We start from the raw sequence: 17472 nt of genomic DNA on the forward strand, positions 1-17472 counted from the left end.
TAAATTTAGTTAAAAAAAAATCAATATCTCCTCTATTGGTTGAGAACGTCAGGTTTTATATTCATTTTGGACGCTATATGAGGTATGAAAATATAATGCGCCCATCCACATCATCTGCATCCAGACAACACGGAGTACCCAGTCACACTACTTATAACCAGACTACACAGAGCGGGGTACAGGATATCATAGAGGATTGCATTGATAAACCACAAAACTGGTTACCATTTGATTTTTAGTTTTTTGTTGCAGTTTTAGGCCTCATTTACACGAGCGTAATATACGCGCGTGTGACGCGCGTGCTTTTCACGCGTGTCGTATGCACCTATATAACTCTATGGGGCAGTGCAGACAATGCGTGAATTGTGCGCAGCGCGAGTGCGTTGCGTAAAACTCACGACATGTTCTATAATCGTGCGTTTTTTGCGCAACACGCACCCATTGAAGTCAATGGGTGCGTGAAAACCACGCATGCCGCACGGAAGCACTTCCGTGCGAACTAAATGATTCGCGCAAGAGCTGTCAAACTGAATGTAAACAGAAAGGCACCACGTGCTTTTATGTTTACAAACATCCAAACGGAGTGTCTTAGAGATGAGCGAACCGAACTTCACCGGGTTCGGCCGAACTCGTTTTGAATGAACCCGGCAGGAGACAGTCACTGTCCAGGGTGCTGAAAGAGTTAAACTGGTTCAGCACCCTGGACAGTGACTTCCGATCCCAATATACGTGAACGTGTAAAAAAAAAAGTTCTGACTTACCGATAACTCCCGGCTTCTTCCTCCAGTCTGACCTCCCGGGATGACAATTCAGTCCAAGTGACAGCTGCAGCCAATCACAAGCCAAGCACAGGCTGCAGCGGTCACATGGACTGCCGCGTCATCCAGGGAGGTGGGGCCAGATGTCAAGAGAGGTGCGTCACCAAGGACGCGTCACCAAGGACGCGTCACCAAGGCAACGGCCGGGAAGTTCTCGGTAAGTACGAACCTCTTTTTTTTTAAACAGGTTACTCGATATGGTGATCGGAATTCACTGTCGAGGGTGCTGAAAGAGTTACTGCCGAACAGTTAACTCTTTCTGCACCCTGGACAGTCACTGACCTCATCTCTATGACACTGATGACACATGGAGCTGTCAAGTGCCTTTTGCGCACGCAAAACGCTGTGTTTTTTTGCAAGCGCAAAACGCACACGCTCATGTAAATGAGGCCTTACTCTCTCTTGCTGCACCAAATGTTTTCTTATTTGATTTAAAGGATTATTGCAAAGTTTTATAACAATGTTATATCTATTACGATTTTAGATTATATTAGGAATGTATAGTTCATTCTCATTTCGAAATGATCTTTCGGCGCCCCACCCCATCATTAAAAAAAAAATGCCCCATAAAAAAATTATAATGCCCCTTTAGTGCTCCCATACACTATAATAATAATATTTAATAATATAATATATTACAACCCCTTCAAGGACACAGTATTTTGTCCTCTAATTGTGGCCACAGTATTATGTCCCTGTAGCACCCCTACACAGTATAATGTACGCTTAGTGGCCTCCACACAGTATAGTGCCCCCCTGTAGATTTTGCCATAGAGCCTCCCTGTAGACAGTGCCATAATCCCCCACCTCCTCCTTGCAGATCGTGGCATACAGTCCCCCTACTTCCCCCTTGTAGACAGTGCCCCCCCCAAAAAAATAAAAGCACTACACTCATAGGGTATGTTCACAAATGTTTTGTGTAAGGCAAAAAAAATCTGCCTCAAAATTCCTTCAGGAATTTTGAAGCAGATTTTGTATTGACAGTATTGTTTGACCTTTCTTTGTGCATTTTTTCTTAAGCCATTGAAGCTAATACAAAAGACACAGGCAAAAAAGCTCCAAACGGGCGCCGCAGATATTTTCTATTAATTTTAGTTGGAGGTCAGAGGCAGAAACCCCTTGAAGACCATCAGCCCCACACTCACAGTAAAATGACCTTCAGCCCACCACTCACAGTAAAATGAGCATCAGCCCCCCACTCACAGTAAAATGACCATCAGCCCACCACACACAGATTCCCCCTGTAGCTAGCACCACACAGCCCCTTGTAGGTAGCGCCACACAGCCCCTTGTAGGTAGCGCCACACAGCCCCTTGTAGGTAGCGCCACACAGCCCCTTTATAGGTAGCGCCACACAGCCCCCTTGTAGTTACCACCACACAGCCCCCTTGTAGATTGCGCCACAGAGCCCCCTTGTAGATAGTGCCACACAGCCCCCTTGTAGATAACGCCACACAGCCCCCTTGTAGATAGCTCCACACAGCCCCCTTGTAGATAGCGCCACACAGCCCCCTGTAAAGGGTGCCACACAGCTCCTTGGTAGGGAGTGCCACACAGCCCCCTGTTAGGGAGTTTCACACAGCCCCCTGGTAGGGAGTGCCACACAGCCCCCTGGCAGGGAGTGGCACACAGCCCCCTGGTAGGGAGTGGCACACAGCCCCCTGGTACAGAGTGGCACACAGTCCCTTGGCTGGTAGTGCCACTCAGCCCACAGCCCCTTGTTGGTAGTGCCACACAGTCCACATCCCATTGCAGGCAGTGCCACATAGCCCACAGCCACCTTGCAGGCAGTGCCACACAACCCAAAGCCCCCTGGCAGGGAGTGGCACACATCCCCCTGGTAGGGAGTGTCACACAGCCCCCTGGTAGGGAGTGGCACACAGTCCCCTGGTTGGTAGTGCCACTCAGCCCACAGCCCCTTGTTGGTAGTGCCACACAGTCCACATCCCATTGCAGGCAGTGCCACATAGCCCACAGCCACCTTGCAGGCAGTGCCACACAACCCAAAGCCCCCTGGCAGGGAGTGGCACACATCCACCTGGTAGGGAGTGCCACACAGCCCCCTGGTAGGGAGTGGCACACAGTCCCCTGGTAGGTAGTGCCACACAGCCCACAGCCCCTTGTTGGTAGTGCCACACAGTCCACATCCCCCTTGCAGGCAGTGCCACACAGCCCACAGCCACCCTGCAGGCAGTGCCACACAACCCACAGCCCCCTTGTAGGTAGTGCCAAACAGCCCACAGCCCCCTTGTAGACAGTGCCACACAGCCCACAGCCCCCTTGTAGCTAGCACACCCCCCTTCCTGTAGATAGCGCCACTATAATTCCCTGAAGGAGCAGAATCTCTGTGTGGCCGGGGATTCCGCTCCTGGAGTGCTCCGCTTGATTTCCCTGTACATATATGTACGGTGACATCAGGGGAAACTCCTGAAGCGGAATCCCTGTCCACAGCGTTGCCGTCGCTGTGACCGGGGATTCCACTGCAGGAGGAGCTCCTGTCGTCTGTGTCCAATTATGGACAGTGACGTCATTGGCTTCTCCTGGAGTGGAATCCCCGGTCACAGCGTCTGCAATGCTGTGTTAGTGGGATTCCGCTTCAGGAGTTTCCCCTGATGTCACTGTCCATATATGGGCAGAGACATAAAGCAGAGTGCTACAGGGGCGGAATCCCTGGCCATACGGGGATTCCCCTCCTTCAGGGAGCTACAATGGCGCTAGTAGATAGCAGAGCAGGGAGATACTTCACTGCTCTGCAATAGTTCCCTCGCTACCGCTGTAGCAGCCGCAGCGGCTGCTAGCGGCGCCACCGTCATCATGCCCAGTGTCGCCGCTAGCAGCCGCTTTGCTGCTACAGTTGTAGCGACGGTACTGAGTGAGGTAGCGCCCGGGCGGAAAGGCGACTGCTGAGTCGTTTGGCCCGGGCGCTTCTGAAACAAGCAGGAGAAGGGAGCCAGCGCAGCACCCCCTTCCACCTGCTGCAGTGATGTGCCCAGTGTGAAGGAACAGGTCACACACCCCTAAGGCCAGCCATGAGTGCATACAGTGGATGTCACACCAGAGGTGTAGCTAAAGACTCATGTGTCCCGATGCAAAAATTCTTCTTGGGCCTCCCAAATTCTCTTCATGGGCGACGGTCCTCCTAAGTGACCCAACGATGCAGCAATAGCAGCAAACACTCCATTAGCTAAAGACATCAAGACGAGTGAGGCGCTTGGAACAAGGAGAGTAGATATACTGTTACTATAGTAACAGGGGCCCATGTAGTTTATTACATAGTCCCCAGTTACTATAGTATGTAAATAGGTGTGGTACGGAGGGCCGTGGGCAATTGTGACCCCTATCGCTACGCCACTGTGTCACACACTATATGTCTTCACTACTCTGCATCCCATGTTACCTCACTGCAGGGAAAGTAAGAAAGGACTATATTGTCAGCGGTCAGAGGGGGAAGAAAGCTGAATCTGCTCAAACCCTGTCCCCACCAGCACAGAATAGCAGCAGCACCAAGAGGGACACAGGGAAGCAAAAAAATAAAAAGGTATTTTGTTTTTTTTATGCTGGAAACAATACAAATTACTTTGTAACAGCTATTAACAGAATTTCTGTACTTTTGGTATGAAAATGATTAATGGTATAACCCCTTTACTTCAGAGTTAAAGGGGTTCCTAATATGATATATTAAGATGGGTTTTATAAAATGGACATCCCCTTTAAACCACTATTTCATGATTAATCATACACTTTTTTTGAGAATCTATTACAAACGGACAAATCGGCAAGTTTCTTGTTGTTTTTATTTGTCTCATTGTTACTTTAAACCAAATTGCTTTATGCTGCAAAATTTGAGAAAACTCACTCGCTCTAGTGAGCTCTCAGAACCCCCCCTCCTTTATCCTGGCTAGTGCCGGGAGAAACGAGGGGATTGAACGGTCAAACCTCCTACACTGTGTGTCGCCATTTTTTGAGCTAACACACAGTGTAGTAGGTTAACATACAGTAGTAAACACACACTAAAACACGAACATACATAGAAATAACTTACCTGCTCCTGCCGCCGCCGCTCCCTCCGGTCCGTCCGCTCCGTCTGCTACCGCCACTCCAAGTGCACAAGTCCGGAAGCCGCGACCGGAAGTAGTAATCTTACTGTCCGGCTGCGACTTCCGGTCCACAGGAAAATGGCGCCGGACGTCACACAGTTCAACTTGAACTGTGTGGGAGCGGCGCATGCGCCGTTCCCACACAGACGGCGTACAGCATAGTGGATGGAACGGGCCCCGTTCGCATTCACTATGGGACTGTATGTGCCGTATTCCATGTCTCTATGTGTCGTTAATCGACTCATACAGAAATGGAAAAAAAAATGGCAGCCCCCATAGGGAAGAAAAAGTGAAAAAATAAAAAAAAGTAAAACACAAACACACAAATAAGTAAAAAAAAATGTAATAACACACTAAAGTCAAATTGATCTAAAGAATTTTTTTTCGTGACACTGGTCCTTTAACAATAAAATAGATTTGTTTCTTTAAAGATCATTATTTCTCTATGTGAATTTATTATAACACAAGTTCCCATGACCGGCTCATGAAGATAATAAGTCATCATGTGATAAGTTATTCTTAGTTACACACTTTGTAAATTGAATCCTGGTAATTATATAAAGACCTTGTGCCCCGGTCTAGAGGTAGTCACCCCGTCTGTGATACAAGAGTAGATGATGGATTCCAGTCCCCATAAACTCTATCATGTACATGGCTTTGATTCCAGACAACATCTGGAGGATTACTTTTCAGATAAACCTGACATGGCCTTTGGAGATGACACCTTGAAATTTCCTATTGAGAATCTTAGAGAAGTTTTCACAGTGGGTATGTATCCTGATTTTACTTACTCCTAAGACACATTGACATGTATATTGTTTTAGGTTTAATTGATTAAAAAAATTGTAACAACTGCATATAAATGAAGCAAATTAGTTTTTGTTTGGGTATGTGTGAGGTCAGAGGAGGCGACTACATTGCCCCAGTCAACCGAAAAATGCCAAGGAGCAGAGTAAAGTCAGGGTCATTGATTATTTTGAAAAAATAATAAAGTCTCAGGTTTTAGTAAAATCATTGTTTTTAAGGGTATGTTCACACGGGCTATTTTCGGCTGTTTTTAAGGCCGTAAACGTGCCGAAAAACGGCTGAATAATCGGAAACAGAACGCCTAAAAACATCTGGCCAGTGTTTTCAATGGGAAATACGGCGTTCTGTTCTAATGGGGCGTTTTTTACGCGGCCGTTTTTTAAAAACGTCACATAAAAAGACGCCTGTGAAAAAGAAGTGCATGTAACTTTTTGAGCTGTTTTTGGAGCCTTTTTTCATTGACTCTATAGAAAAATAGCTCCAAAAACGGCCGTAAAAAACACAGCGAAAAATGTGAGTTGCTAGAAAAATGTCTGAAAATCATGAGCTGTTGTTCCTTGAAAACAGCTCCATATTTTCAGACGTTTTTTAGTAAGCGTGTGCACATAGCCTAACTCTGTGTTCTCCAAAACCCTGCAAATCTTTTGGGGAATGATGAAGGGCAACTAAATTACCCTTTAGAAATGGCCTATTTTCGTCTTTCAAGACCAAGCTATATATTTATTTTTTTCATTGCCGTATTTTAAGAGGCATAACTTTTTTGGCGACGTAGCTGTATGATGGATTGTGCCTTTCGGGATGAGTTGTAGTTTTTATTGGCACCATTTTGAGGTTCATACAATCAGTTTGTTTATCTTTGTACATTTGTTAGGATAAAATCGAGAAAAAATTTAATTTCTGTCATTTTTTGTGTTTTTTATGATGTTTAGAACATGGTATAAATATCATGTTAACTTTAATTTAAGGGTCATTAGAAGTCAAATTGAAATATATATTTTTCAAAGTTTTAGATTTATTGCACAATAAAAGCAAGCTTTATTAAAAAATATAATTTTTGTGTAACCCCTTTTTTATTTTTCCATCAACATAGCTGTATGATGGATTATTTTTCCCCTGAAGAGTTTTAGTTTTAATTGTACCTTTTTGGGGTGCATATCATTTATTCAATAACTTTTATACCTTTGGGGGGGGGGGCAGGGGGAGATGGGTTAAAAAGGCAAAAATTATTTTATGCAATGCGCAGTACAATATAATTAATATGTTTAAACAAATGTGGGGGTGCCTGGTATAATGCTTTGGAATAATTAGGGACATCGATGAGTTAAAGGCTGGGATCAGAAGTTTCTCTGACATCGATCATTACAGCAGGAGCCCGGCAGTCAACCACCTTCGGGCTCCGGCTGCTGATCACATAGGCACAGATCCCCTACCTGCGCGATGACCATGATGTACCTGTATGTCATGGTGTCTTTACTTAAGGCTCTCCATGATGTAAAAGTGTGTCATGGTGGCTTAGGAAGTTAAATCTGCTGTTATCTGACAATTTGCGCTACTGTCATTTTCTGACTTCTTCCAACTATGTTATTGCTGTTCCATAAAAAATATCCATACTTGGAAACTAAATGCACCAACAATCATTTTCTTCTCAGGTTCCACTAATGGCAGAAATAATAAAATGTTTCCATAATTCTCATATTTATAGTTTGTTGTCATATTGGGATGGAGATGTCACTTTCTTCGTCACATTAGAGAGCACATGAATAACAGCTCAGAAGGCTTATTAATTGGTAGATTCTACACAGTGACAGATCCAGTCACATCACAAGAACTCAAATACTAAAAGGGGCTGTCATAACATGGAGTAGCAGCTGGCCAACAAGGTACAAAACAATGTCTGAACGGGTACCTGAGGCAATGTAGACGGTAGCGGGAACACGACTTGACTTTCACAGCAGATGACGCCGCGGATGCAGCGGGAAGCCACGACTTGACTTTCAGAGCAGGTGACGCCGCGGATGCAGCGGGAAGACACGACTTGACTTTCACTTGTAGATACGTTAGCACGGGATACAGGGTATAGGCAGCAGGAACGGGTGACACTGGGAAATAGAAAACACTGGCAGACTTTTAGCAAGACAAACTTAGGTATACAACAACGGTCAGGCAAGGAACCAGTGGGCAGAGCCCCTAATTATAGTCCAGCAGCCATTTGGGCTGATAATTGATAGGTGACAGCTGGACGTGTACTGGCCCTTTAAGACCGTGCACGCGCGGGCACGCGCGCCCTGCGGGAATCAGTCCGAGGAGCCGAAAGACAGTGCCAGCATCTCCCTGGAGGGAGCTGACGCTGTGAAGAGGGATGTCCATGGCCGGGATAGTCAAGAGGTAAGTCAGGACGACGACCCCCGGCCATAGACGTTACAGGGGCAAAATGTCATCATAGGGTAGATCCAGAAAAAATGTGTAGAAAGAGCTAACAGAAGGCACACCTGTGAAGTATAGTCTAGAAATCAGAAACCACAGGTGTCATTAGTGAAACTCTAGATATGATTCCTCAATGACACTGAAGGAACCAAAATGAAGCTCATAAATCCTTAAAGAGTAGAATTTATTTTCTCAAAAAAGTTTTCAAGACAATAATGTCTACTCCTAGGATTTCTGAGACTGCATAATGAGTTTAATTGAAGATCTGAAACTATATCTTCCTTTGGGACACCTTATTAGGGTATGTGCACACACACTAATTACGTCCGTAATTGACGGACGTATTTCGGCCGCAAGTCCCGGACCGAACACAGTGCAGGGAGCCGGGCTCCTAGCATCATACTTATGTACGATGCTAGGAGTCCCTGCCTCGCTGCAGGACAACTGTCCCGTACTGTAATCATGTTTTCAGTACGGGACAGCAGTTCCACGGAGAGGCAGGGACTCCTAGCATCGTACATAAGTATGATGCTAGGAGCCGGGCTCCCTGCACTGTGTTCGGTCCACTACTTGCGGCCGAAATACGTCCGTCAATTACGGACGTAATTAGTGTGTGTGCACATACCCTCAGGATTTCTGTGTTACTAGTGTGTTGTCTTAGAATATGCTATCCAGTCAGGTGGGTCTATATATGGACTATATTACACAGGAGCGCCCCATGTTTGCTTACTCCTATTTCCAGGTGAGCAGCTACACCCCTGGTTATTGAGGACACATAGGGTAAACTATATATTATCCCATCAGATGAGCACCTCACCTTAATATTCAATTGAAGACTTTTTGATGGTTCTACTTACTGTCCCATGAGCCTTCCTTCTCCTTTCTAGTCTTCTAACTAAATAATTATAACTTTGGTGGGACTGCTCCTAATGTACTAGTGAGAAGTATGAGATAAATATCACCAAATCCCTCTCTATAAAACATTTAAATATTAGTTTGGGTCAGTTCACACTGAGTTTTTAGACAAGTTTTTTTACGTGAATACCCAAAAAACTGACGAAAATGCTTCCCATTGATTTCAATGGGAGGCGGAGCCAATTTTTTCCTGCGAACTGAAAAAATGGCTTGCGGGAAAAGGAAGCGACAAGTCCTATCTTCAGGCGTTTACGTCTCTGACCTCCCATTGACATCAATGGGAGGCAGAGAAAGCGTATTTCGCTGCATTTTTTGCCCGCGGCGCTCAATGGCCTCGGGCGAAACACGCCGCGAAAATCAGTGTGCAGGCAGAGCAAAATCTGCCACAAAATGCAAAACTGAATTATGAGTCAGATTTTCTGCCTGAAAACAACTCTATGTGAACCCAGCCTTTACCTGTTTTTTTTATTTTTGGGTATTGTCCAATATTTACATAATTTGATAGAAGTGATACAGACATATGCCCTTGTTTATTCAAATAATCTGTGAGGGTTTAACGTATTGGATGATTCAGTGTTAAGATTTTTTTTCTGCAGGTCATATTAATGGAGACATCTTGATTGACCTCAGTCCTGGTTCCTTAGTTCATCATCTATATTCAGCCTGTGAGTTTTTCAAAAACATCATAGTCCTGAAGGCCAATAACAGATGCATCATGGAGCTGAAGAGATGGGTGGACGAACGTACGGGAGCATTTTATTGGGGCCACACATCAACACTTCTACAAGAGAAAGAAGAAAACAGGTGAAGTTTTTGTCCAAATATCAAGGGAAAAACCACCGTCATTGTGATTGTTGCTCCTGATACAACAAAAAAGGTTCACAAAAATGTGTGCTCTGTTAATGCTTATGTCAAACTTAAAAATTCTATTACACACAGTTAAATATTCTTATCTGTAGGGGGCAGTATCATATAAATAAATGCTTGAAAAGCACAGTTTATGCCTGACACTTAGTGCATCAGCATTGGAATATTTCAAGTCTTACCACTAGTATTGCAAGTCAATAGTCCAGTGCTAAGTCCTGAGCCACCATGTTGATGTTGACTGTGGGACAATCACTTTCCTTATCTTTTTATTTTTCAGTGATCAGTTTGAGGACAAAGAAGGAAAACTGAGATCAGCCATTCAACATGTTGTGAAATGCGACCTGGAGAAAGAGAATATGACAGACCCGCTGGTCTTACCACCAGCCGATTGTGTCCTCAGTGCTTGTCTTCTGGACGTTATCAGCAAAGATCAAGATGATTACATCAGATATCTGAGGAAGTTCTCTAGGTTGCTGAATCCTGGAGGACACCTCATAATAATTGGAGTTTTTGATGCAACTTTTTTTATAATCGGTAAAGACAAGTATCATCTTTTCACATATGATGAGGATTTTGTCAGGAAAGCTCTAGTTGGAGAAGGTTTTATCATTGATTACTGTAAGGTCAAGGAGAGAACGGCTGTGAGTGACCTTACTGACTATAAGGCTTTTTTTTCTATTGCAGCTCACAAGGAGAAGTAGGTTGAAACTTACAAAGTCTGCATGTCATTACTTCATATGTTAAGCTTAAAAAAAATCTAACAATCAAAAAGACGCGTCCGTGCCGTATAGAATAGTAAGAAAATAATTTTTCAGATTGTATTACATTTTAAAAAACATACATTGACAAATATAAAAAACACTAATGTAAAAAAAAATCCCCCTCCCTCTCTCTTGTGCCTCATGACTCATCTTCTCCCATCAACAAAGACAGAGAGCTGAGAGAAATGTTGTCAAACAAATCACATAAATCACAAGGTCCTATATATATCTATATGTTCCATTAAATGATGCCTATCTTCTTCCAAGATCATTTTCGCTGTATAAGGCCCCTAACGCTTTAAACAAAAAAAAAAAAGGTCCCTAATGCTTTCTCTACCTCCAATTTCTCTAAGAACATGAGCTTCCTATGTGACTCCCGCAGCAGGCCCAGATCCGGTGGTTGTGTGTAGAGCCAGTATTTTAATACAGTTCTTTCTGCCATCAGCAACACTATGACCTGAGATAATACTGATACTGGAGTCACTGAGGAAACCTCATGAAATAGATAAAGCCTTGGGTTCTCTATTATTCTACTAGCTGTAATTTATTATAAAAGAGATGATATCTCCTTCCCAAAACTGTGATACAGAATAATACATACTAGACCACATTTCGGACAATCTCTGTTATTCCCTATATATTTTTCTAAGGGTAAATCTAAATTATAGTATGTTCTGTGTATAAGACGAAACATGACCTCTCTCCACGAATCTGAGATTACCATCTTCTTTATCCTAAAATATCCTGTAAGAAATTTAGAAGATATTTCCTCCACTGACACCTCTGGATCCAGAACCTCCCTCCATTGTTTCTTCTGATGGGAGGATATTTCATGTTTTTCCAAACTGGGTAATAAACGGCGTATATAGAAATAGACAGTTGTGGATCGATAGATAAAGATTACTAACCCCTTCCCGCATTTTCACGTACAGTTACTTGATTGGAACTGGTCTTTTAACGCAATTCCACATAACTGGACGTGAAGGAGAAGGAGCTGGCTCAGAAGCTGAGCCAGCGACATCACCGCCGGGCGCCAACTGTATGTTACAGCTGAGGTATCGGCCAGCCTCCGATCTGGCCAATTAAACCCTCACATGCTGCATTCAATAGAGATCGCAGCATGTAAGGAGTTTTTAGTCACCGGCACCCCAGCAACGTGATCGCTGAGTTTCCGGTGGCTACAAAAGCGATCGGAGGCCTAATACTTACCTCCCGGTCTGCCAGCAATGAAAGCCTCCTATGCCCAGCTTGTCGGCGAGGCCTAAAAGGCTTCCGGTACCATCGGCAAGATGGCACCGGCTCAGCTTCCAGCTCAGTAGCTGAGCCGACGTCATCAGCAGTGGGTGTCCGCTGTATGCTACAGCGGACATCCTACTGTAAAGGCAGGAACCGGAGCTAGCTCTGATTCCTGCTATTAACCCCTTCAATGCAGCGATCTAATGCGATCGCTGTCACTGCATCTTAGCAGTATGTAGCAAATCGTCAGCCTGCCATGCGATGGCAAGGTTGGAGACTGCTACTATGGCAACAGGAGGCCTAACAATGGCTTCCTGTCTGCCATTACGGAAGCCGATCAGGCCCCATCCGGAGGCAGAGCATGATCGGCTTGCTGTCAGTGAACAGCTGACAGTTCTAATACATTGCACTACATAGGTAGTGCAATGTATTAGAACATCAAACAAACAGTTGGAGCTTCAAGTCCCCTAGTGGTACTAAAGAAAAATGTAAAAAAAAAAATGTAAAAAAATTAAAAATAAAAGTTGTAAAAAACACAATAAAAGTTTCAAGTAATAATATAAAATACAATCGCCCTTTTTCCCTTATCAAGTCATTGAGTATTGAAAAAAATAATAAACCATACACATTTGGTATCGTTGCGACCGTAACGACTTGAACTATAAAAATATTATGTTATTTATCTCACACAGTGAACACCGTAAAAAACAAACTAAAAAATACTGCCATAATTGCTGTTTTTTTGGTCACTTTGTCTTCCAAAAATTTAAATAAAAAGTGATCAAAAAGTTGCATGTATCCAAAAATGGTACCTATAAAAACTATAACTCGTCTCGCAAAAAACAAGCCCTCATACCACTCCGCGATGAAAAAAATATAAAGTTATGGCTCTCAAATTGGCGACAGAAAAAATACATTCTCTTTACAAAAGTTATTTTATTGTGCAAAAAGTTGTAAAACATAAAAATTGCCATAAATAATGTAACACTGGAATCGGACTGACCCGCAGAATAAAGGTAACATGTAATTTATGATGGGTGGTGAACTCTGTGTAAAAAGAACTAAAAATATATGCCAGAATTGCTGTTTTTTGGTCACCTTGCCTCCCAAAAAAAAAAGGATAACAAGTGATCAAAAAGTCGCATGTACCCAAAAATGGTGCCAATAAAAACGACAGCTCGTCCCGCAAAAATACAGCCCTCAAGTCACTACTTTTATGAAAATATAAAATAAGTTAAGGCTCCAATAAATCAGGAAAGAAAAAAATATGCAGTTGTACAGGCCCGAGGGGAAAATTTCTTCTGTTTCAAGTGGTGAATTATCAAGGCCCCTAAAATTATGGAACCAGGAAGGGAAGGGCCCAAACATGTCTGCTGGAAGCGAGGGTGCCCGTATTATACCAGGACAACACTTCCCAGCAAAATTCCCCAAACTGCAAAGGTGCGGAATGTGAACCAAAAGGGGGATAATAAAGGACATTTATCAGTGCAACACTGGCCTGTGCAGAAAGGATTGCTTCACAGCGTAACACACATCTATGGATTATTTTATTGGTTTTATTTACCCCATTATTATACCACCTGACTATGCCCCTTATATACTCTGCCCAGCTTACATGTACCCCACATTATAAACGGAAACACCAGTAAGACTCCAAACAAAACTACTACCAAGCAAAATCCACACTCCAAAAGCCAAATGGTGCTTCCTCCGCTCTGAACCCTACAATGTGCCCAAACAGCAGTTTACTTCCACGTATATGGCATCCCCATACCCGGGAGAACCTTTTTAACAATGCTTGGCACAAGCTCGGCACGACATATTTGCCACTGAAATAGCATATCTAGGGAAACATGGAAATTTTTACTTTGCACCTTCCGCAGCGCAATCATTTATGGAAAAGACCTGTGGGGAGAAGATGCTCACTACACCCCTTAATAAATGCCTTGAGGGGTGCAGTTTCCAAAATGGAGTCACATCTCAGGGGTTTATTTTATTACTTCACATCAGAGCCTCTGCAATTGTGATCCAATACTTTTCACTCCTGAGCCCTGTCAAATGTCCAGGCAAAAGATTAGGGCCACACGTAAGGTGTTTCTAAAACCAGGAAACGCAGCATAATAATAAAAGAGGTGTCTTGTTATGGTGGCACAAGCCGGGCACCACATATTAACATATCTATGGAAAAAATCCCATGTTCACTCTGCTACATCGAGTGCACACCAATTTCTGCCAATCACCTGCGGGGTTAACATGCTCGCTACACCCACAGGTGAATACCTTGAGGGGTGTAGTTTACAAAATTTGGTTATTTCTGGGGGGATCCACTGTTTTTGTCCCACAGGGACTTTGCAAATTCGACATAGTGCCCAGAAACCAATCCAGCAAAATCTGTACTCCAAAAGCAAATGGCGCTCCTTCACTTCTGAGCCCTACTCTGTGCCCAAACAGCAGTTTATGACCACATATGGGGTATTGCCGTACTCGGGAGAAATTGCTTTACAAGTGTTGGGGTTCCTATTTTCTTTTATTGTTTGAGAAAGTGAATTTTTTTTAGCTAAAACGACGTCTTATTGAAGAAAAAGTTTTTTTTTTTATTTTCACTGCCCAATTCTAATAAAATCTATGAAACACCTGTGGGGTCAAAATGCCCACTACACCCCTAGATGAATTCTTCAAGTAGTGTAGTTTTTTGAATGGAGTCACTTTTGAGGAGTTTCCACTGTACTGGTACCTTAGGAGCTTTGCAAATGCGACATGGTGTCAAGAAACCAATCCAGCAAAATCTGTGCTCCAAAAGCCAAATGGCGCTCCTTCCCTTCTGATCCTTGTCATGTGCCCAAACAACAGTTTATGACCACATATGGGGTATTTCCGTACTCCAGAGAAGTGGCTTTACAAATATTTGGGAACCATTATTTCTTTATTTGTTGAGAAAATTAAACATTTTGAGCTAAAGCTACGTCTCATTGGAAAAAAACGATTTTTTTTTATCTTCAATGCCCAATTCTAATAAAAACTATGAAACCCCTGTGTGGTCAAAATGCTCAATACACCCCTAGATGGATTCTTCAAGGGGTGTAGTTTCCTAAATGGAGTCACTTTTTTTGGCGTTTTCACGTTTTGGTCCCTCAGGGGCGTTGCAAATGCGACATGGCCTCCGCAAACCATTCCTGCTAAATTTGAGCTCCAAAAGCCAAATGGTGCTCCGTGTATTCAAACAGCCGTTTATGACCACATGTGGGGTATTGTTTTACTCGGGAGAAATTCCTTTACAAATGTTGTGGTGCTTTTTCTCCTTTAGTCCTGGAAATTAGAAAAAATTTGCTAAACCCATATTTTCTTTGAAAGAATGTAGATTTTAATTTTCACCGCCTACTTCCAATAATTTCTGCAAAAAAATGGGGGGTGGGGCAAAATGCTCACTATAACCCTAGAAAATTTCCTCAAGGGCTGTAGTTTCCAAAATGTGGTCACTATGGGGGATTTCCACTGTTTTGGCACCGCAAGAGCTTTTCAAACCTGACATGGTGCCTAAAATATTTTCTAATAAAAAGGAAGCCCCAAAATTCTCTAGGTGCTCCTTTGCTTCTGAGGCCTGTGCTTCAGTCCATAAGCACACTAGAGCCACATGTGGGATATTTCTAAAAACGTCAGAATCTGGGCAATACCTGTTGAGTTGCTTTTCTCTGGTAAAACTTTCTGTTACAAAAAAAATAGACCAAAAATTAATTTCTGCAACAAAAAAAAAAGACACATTTGAAAATTTCACCTCTAGTTTGCTTTAACCCCTTCCCACTGTGGCCACTTTTGACCTTCCTGACAGAGCCTCATTTTTCAAATCTGACATGTTTCACTTTATGTGGTAATAACTCCGGAATGCTTTTACCTATCCAAGCGATTCTGAGAAAGTTTTCTCGTGACATATTTGACTTTATGTTACTGGCAAAATTTGCAAGATACATTCAGTATTTAATCGTGAAAAACACCAAAATTTAGCCAAAAGTTGCTAAAAATTTACATTTTTCTCAATTTAAATGTATCTGCTTGTAAGACAGACAGTTATACCACTCAAAAATGTTGCTAATTAACATCCCCCATATGTCTACTTTAGTTTGGCATCGTTTTTTGAACATCCTTTTATTTTTCTAGGACGTTACAAAGCTTAGAACTTTAGCAGCAATTTCTCACATTTTCAAGAAAATTTCAAAATGCTATTTTTACAGGGGCCAGTTCAGTTGTGAAGTGGCTTTGAGGTCCTTAGATCTTAGAAACCCCCAATAAGTCACCCCATTTTAAAAACTGCACCCCTCAAAGTATTCAAAACAGCATTTAGAAAGTTTCTTAACCCTTTAGACATTGCGCAGGAATTAAGGCAAAGTAGAGGTGAAATTTACAAAGTTCATTATTTTTTTCCAGAAATTCATTTTGAATCCATTTTTTTTGTACCACAGAAGGTTTTACCAGAGAAATGCAACAATATTTATTGCCCAGGTCCTGCAGTTTTAGGAAATATCCCACATGTGGCTTTAGTGGGCTACTGGACTGAAGCACCGGCCTCAGAAGCAAAGGAGCACCTGGTGGTTTTGGGCCTCCTTTTTATTAGACTATATTTTAGGCACCATGTCAGCTTTGAACAGGTCTTGTGGAACTGAAACAGTGGAAACCCCCCAAAAGTGACCCCATTTGGGAAACTACACCCCTTGAGGAATTTATTTAGGGGTGTAGCAAGAATTTTGACCAGCCAGTTTTTTTGCAAAAATTTTTGGAACTAGGCCATGAAAATGAAAATCTACATTTTTTCAAATTACATGTAGGTTTAGCTAATTTTTTTTTCATTTCCAAAAGAACTAAAGTAGAAAAAGCACCACAACATTTGTAGAGCAATTTCTCCCGAGTAAAACAATACCCCACATGTGGTAATAAACACGGTTGTTTGGACACACGGCAGGGCTTAGAAGGGGAAGAGCGCCATTTGGCTCTTGGAGCTCAAATTTAGCAGGAATGGTTTGCGGAGGCCATGTCACATTTGCAAAGCTCCTGAGGTGACAAAACAGTGGAAACCCCCAACAAGTGACCCCATTTTGGAAACTATACCCCTTGAGGAAATTATCTATGGGTATAGTGAGCATTTTGACCACACAGGTTTTTGCAGAAATTTTTGGAAGTAGGCTGTGAAAATGAAAATCTACATTTTTTCAAATAAAATGTAAGTTTAGCTAATTTTTTTTTCATTTCCACAAGGACTAAAGGAGAAAAAGCACCATAAAATTTGTAAATAAATTTCTCCCGAGTAAAACAATATCCCACATGTGGTAATAAACGGTTGTTTGGAGACACGGCGAGGCTGAGAAGGGAAAGAGCGCCATTTGGCTTTTGGAACTCAAATTTAGCAGGAATGGTTTGCGGAGGCCATGTCGCATTTGAAAAGCCCCTGAGGGGACAAAACAGTGGAAACCCCCAACATGTGACCCCATTTTGGAAACTACACCCCATGAGGAAATTATCTAGGGATACAGTGAGCAGTTTGACCCCACAGGTGTTTTA

The 17472-nt window shown here is 42.8% G+C and overlaps 1 protein-coding gene across 1 annotated transcript; it reads left to right on the plus strand.

Annotated features, from left to right (window-relative positions):
• Positions 1-5514: 5514 nt before the first annotated feature.
• LOC142662488 (nicotinamide N-methyltransferase-like) lies at positions 5515-10629 on the plus strand. The gene is made up of 3 exons (XM_075840696.1): positions 5515-5683; positions 9658-9865; positions 10206-10629. Exons 1-3 carry the CDS (start codon positions 5530-5532, stop codon positions 10627-10629), a joined length of 786 nt encoding a protein of 261 aa, XP_075696811.1. The 5' UTR covers positions 5515-5529.
• The last annotated feature ends 6843 nt before the right edge of the window (positions 10630-17472 follow it).

This window comes from Rhinoderma darwinii, chromosome 10 (assembly GCF_050947455.1).
Source record: "Rhinoderma darwinii isolate aRhiDar2 chromosome 10, aRhiDar2.hap1, whole genome shotgun sequence".
In the NCBI taxonomy this organism is placed as follows: Eukaryota; Metazoa; Chordata; class Amphibia; order Anura; family Rhinodermatidae; genus Rhinoderma; species Rhinoderma darwinii.